Source organism: Oratosquilla oratoria, chromosome 35 (genome assembly GCF_046742065.1).
Source record: "Oratosquilla oratoria isolate Oo_2021 chromosome 35, ASM4674206v1, whole genome shotgun sequence".
Taxonomy (NCBI): Eukaryota; Metazoa; Arthropoda; class Malacostraca; order Stomatopoda; family Squillidae; genus Oratosquilla; species Oratosquilla oratoria.
Genome location: NC_134811.1, coordinates 27,600,973 through 27,605,972, shown reverse-complemented (window position 1 = coordinate 27,605,972; position 5,000 = coordinate 27,600,973). Strand labels below are relative to the sequence as shown.

Sequence of the window (5,000 nt, the reverse complement as noted above, 5' to 3'; positions counted from 1 at the left end):
TGTCATTATTATCTATGTTTTTTTTTTTTTATTATTTCTATTTTTGTTCCTTTGTAAGGCAATCCTTCTGTATTTATGTTGAGTGACCTCTCCTGTTCTCTACACTATTGCATTTAAGCTATACTTTGTTGTGTAACTATGTACTTTGAAAATTTCTTAAATAGACGAAAACGTTCAGTATTCCGATCTTTGATTTCCTCGTGGTTTCAGCAAAATATCTTGATTAACGTGTTTTATGTGATAACTGTTGCATCATGGATACCACACGCCCCTTCCAAGACTTCGCTGTTTACTCTCCTGGACTTTTTCCTATCGTCACTAATTTTTGCTCTTCTCTTATTGTCTTATTAAGTCACACAAGATGAAACTTCGGCTTAAGTTTCTCAAGGAGTGTCTACACAAGTTTTACCTAAGTCCATTTACAACAACCAATTTGTGAAGAATTCCATCAGATCATCTTACAAAAACACATTGACATTACAACCTTTGAAGTTCGTGAACTTTTCAAGATCAGCAGTTCAGCAAGACATATTTTCCATCAAGTCATTCCTCAGCCATGGAAACATAAACAACTTGATCATTGTTATGGTAAGATGAGAAGGGTGTGTAGTAACCTCAGCCGTAAGTTGAAAAACAAGCCTACCCTACTTATCAAAGATAGTGATTGTTGTAAACATTCCAATCCGGATTTTGTGGTTAATTTGTCGGACAAACCTTTAAATATTGATTTGAAGTGTGCATTAGCTTATGGCCTCAGCTTTGCTGCCAATAACCAACATAGTGATTTAGAAAAAAAATTGTGATGTTACTTTGCAAGATATTAATATTTGTAAAGGATTTATTTATAGTTCATTAACAGCTCCAGCCATCCCTAACTGTCCTAGACGTTTTTTGTTGGCTTACAAAAATTTAAAACGGGACAAAGACCTACACGTAACTAGCGCTGACAAGAGTAACTGTTTCGTTATTATGAACAAAGTTGATTATGTAGACAAAATGGAACTTTTGTCAAAAGATACATACATACATACATATACCAAGGCTTTTTCCCCCTTACTAGGGAGGTAGCCAAAAAGGAAAAGGCATAAAATCATTCCCACCCATTCCATCCCTGAAAACACTCCACACCCCTCCACCCTCCCTCCCATCTTAGCACCTCCTGAATGACGGGTCATCGCTGCACCTTGTCCACTGCCCTGGGTCAGAAGCAGTGTCGCAAGACACAGCACATCCACAGCAAGGCCGCTTCATTAAATCGGCGACCCCCCTCTCTTCGTCCCCCCATATAAAGGAGGGGACGGGGAGAAATCCCTTCGGGCTGCGTCAAAATTTTGCTCACACACACTACCTCACCCCCCATTCCACCTCATGCATCACAACATCTTCCATATACAACCATTCTCCATTCACCCCTGTCTTCTGTCCTCTCCCGTCCTTTCTCAACAGACATTCCCCTCTTCCCCAAAGCCCCCTTCACCCCATCCATCCATCTCATCCTAGGACGTCCCCTCATGTTCACTCCCTCCACATCTGCCTTCCATACCTCTTTTACTAGTCTTTCTTCACTCATTCTTTCCATGTGTCCAAACCATCCCAATACTCTTTCATCAACCCTATCTCCCAACTCCCTTTCCACCCCTGTTCTCCTCCTCACCTCCTCATTTCTCATTCTATCCAGCCTAGTATCCCCCATCATACTTCTCAGACACTTCATCTCAAACACATTCAAGCTCCTTCTCTCTTCCTCTCTTATGTTCCATGTTTCTGCTCCATACAGTGCTGTTGGCACAATCACTCCTTCATACAGTCTCCTCTTAGCATCCATTCCCAGATTTCTATTCCTCATTACACTTTTTAATCCACCAAGGCATTTACTCGCTTCTCTCAATCTACATTCTACCTCCACCTTTACTCCACCTTTTCCTGCCACATTTGCACCCAAGTATCTAAAACTGTCCACTTCCTCCAGTTGCTCTCCCTTAATGCTCATCAAAAGATGAAGTTACATATTCAAAACTTGTCAAGGATCGTTTGGAATCGATTAACGCAGTTTTAATAAGAAAATCAAAAGTTATTTGAAAGGGCATGATCAACTTATTAAGCAACTAACCGTTTTTTCTCCATCTATGCCTTATATGTATGGCTTAGTTAAAACCCATAAACCTGATAATCCAATGAGACCCATAATAAGTTCTACTGGTTGTGTTTCATATAAATTATCCAAATGGCTTGTTTCTGTCTTGAGCCCACTTGTTGGGGCTATTTCCACTTCCCACATTAGAAACAATGTAGATTTAATTAGTAAATTGAACGATCTTGATTTGTCTTGTGATTTTAAGTTGGTTAGCTTTGATATTAATTCGTTATTTACCTGTGTTCCTGTTTCTGACCTTCTTTCCTTCCTAGAAGAAGAACTTAAGCTTCATTCTTTGTCTCTTCCAGTTGATGTCATTATTAACCTCCAAATTCGTTTTTGATGGAAAATTCTATGTATAAAGATTTGGCATGGCTATGGGTAATCCCTTGTCTCCACTGTTGAGTAATTTGTATATGGAACTTTTTGAAAGGGAATTGTTGTCTTGTATTCTTCCACGTAATGTTATTTGGTACAGGTATGCCGATGACATATTATGCATTTGGCTACTTGCTTATAACTTGGATAACTTTTTAGTTAATTTAAACAATTTAGTACCTTCTATAAAATTTAAAATTTAAACAGAATAAGACAACAAATTACCCTTTCTAGATGTTACCATTCACAGGAACGAAAGGTATTTTAAGTTTGATGTTTTTCGCAAACCCACTAACGTTTTGTTATATGTTCACTATTATTCTGCTCACCACCTTAATACAAAGATCTCAGTTTTTCTCTCCGTGTTTCTTAGAGCTTTTAGAGTTTGTAGTCCTGAATTTTTAGATGAAGAAATAAAAAGGATTTATGAAATAGCATCAAACTTGAAATACCCAAAACATGTGATAGTTAGATCACAATACAAGGCCAGGAAGTCCTACGATGACTCTTCCCCAAAAGATCCTTTTAATAAAAAGAATCTTTTGGTTCTTCCCTTTCATTCCAATTTGGTGAAACTTTCTCGTTTCCTTAAGGTTTTTAATGTTAATGTTGTATTTAAAAACAATACAATCAAAGAACTTCTCATAAAAAATTCGCCTGATAATTCGGCGGGTTGTGTCTACAGTACTCCTTGCAAGAATTGCAGTTCTTGTTACATTGGTCAGACTGGCAAGGAATCAAAATTTAAATTGAGCCAGCACAAGTATAGTGTCCGTACTGGCCAATCATCAAGTGGGATTTTTGCTCACATTAGAGACTACAACCATTGCATTGATTGGGACAATTCCTAAGAAATTATTTCATGTAATTCTTATTTGGTAAGGGATATAATTGAATCATGTCTCATTAAAAAAAAACTTTCAATGAGAATCTGGTCTGTTCAAACTCGATAATTTTGTCATCAACCAAATTGTAGGACAATGTCACAAAGCTCCGCCTTACAAATCTTGTGTGAGCTTTTATCACCTGTGTCAATTGTCACCCATTTTATTAATTTTTTTCTTGTCATTATTGTTTATTATTATTATTCTTTATATTATTTCTATTTTTGTTCCTTTGTAAGTCATTCCTTATGTATTTATGTTGAGTGACCTCTCCTGGTCTCTATATGTGTGTGTGTACGTACGTATACATATATATATATATATATATATATATATATATATATATATATATATATACATATGTTCGATTGAAGACCAGAGCTAATTCAATATCCACTATCTTCGTGTTTTTCTCTATTTTCCGAATAGTTTGTTTGTATCTTGAAGGGAGGTCAAACACAATGCTTCCGAGATACATGTAGTTTTTTGATGTTGTTACATTGTTTAACTATTTTTGTATTGTTGACTAAATCTTGTCTGTTTGGAGTTTTGTTGTGTGTTTGTATCATGTGTTTGCGTATACTTCCTTCACGGGCGTGCATTGTGAGTCTCCTGCTCACAGAGGTAGTGGTAACACAAATATAAGAAGCATTGGGGGAGAATTTGCAACCTTCTTCGGGGCAAGTGAATTGCTACACCACATTAGTCTGTTTGAGGAAAGAGTTATTTTTAGTCATATTATTTCTCATTATAAGGTTAAAAACTTTTGTGTTTTTGTAGTATATGATGAGGGTCAATTTGTCGTGTGGGTTGGTGCATGTGACGCTACGTGCAAGGATGTCTTTGAGAATATGTTCGTCTGTTTTATATGCTGGTGTCATTTGGTTTTTGTAATAAACTGTGTGTGTGGAATGTGTGTTGTTTTGTTCCTGTTGTGTTGTATTGCGGGTGATGAAAAAGTCGCGTCTCTTTGTCGATGAGAAAGTTGGGAAAACCCTTGTTAATGAGAATTTGTTTAACGTGCGTTATTTTGGAGTAAAAATTTTCCCAAGAAGAGCAGTTCTTATATGCGCGTCGAAGATATGCCCAATTGACGCTAAGTTTGTACCGCTGGGGGCACTCACTTGCTGCATTCAGGCACCTTCCGGTGTCAGTCTTTTTCCTGTAAACAGTGGTCGTGTATTTGTTGTCTTCAGAGTGGATGAGGACGTTAAGGAAGGGAATTTTGTTATGTATATTGAGTTCATATGTGAAGCGTAGTACAGAAGCTGTTTCCATGGCTAGCTGTAGATCTTTCAGGTGGGACTCACTCCTAACTTCAGTAAAAATGTCGTCAACGTATCTACAGCAGGAAAAGGGTCTTAAGACGGGGTCTTGTAATACTTTGTTCTCTAGATTACACGTGTATAATTCAGCAAAAGCACACCCTAAAGGTGAACCCATGGCGACTCCTTCCATTTGTAGATATAACTGGCCTGATGGGCTTCTAAAGGGCGCTTCAGTTGTTCAGGCTAGGAGAAGATGTTTCATTATTTCCTCCAGGATCTTAGGAGGATGTAATTCAGGGTGATGGTACACATTATTCAGGATTATATAAATCATGG

General features: G+C 37.5%; 1 protein-coding gene across 1 annotated transcript in view; it reads right to left on the bottom strand.

The window, feature by feature from the left end:
• The window catches only part of LOC143018711 (uncharacterized), a 17,344-nt gene extending 12,505 nt beyond the window's left edge, over nucleotides 1-4,839 (bottom strand). Inside the window, exon 1 of the mRNA XM_076174297.1 lies at nucleotides 4,743-4,839. Coding sequence (XP_076030412.1) covers nucleotides 4,743-4,839 — 97 coding nt within the window. The remainder of the gene's footprint in view (nucleotides 1-4,742) is intronic.
• Nucleotides 4,840-5,000: the final 161 nt, after the last annotated feature.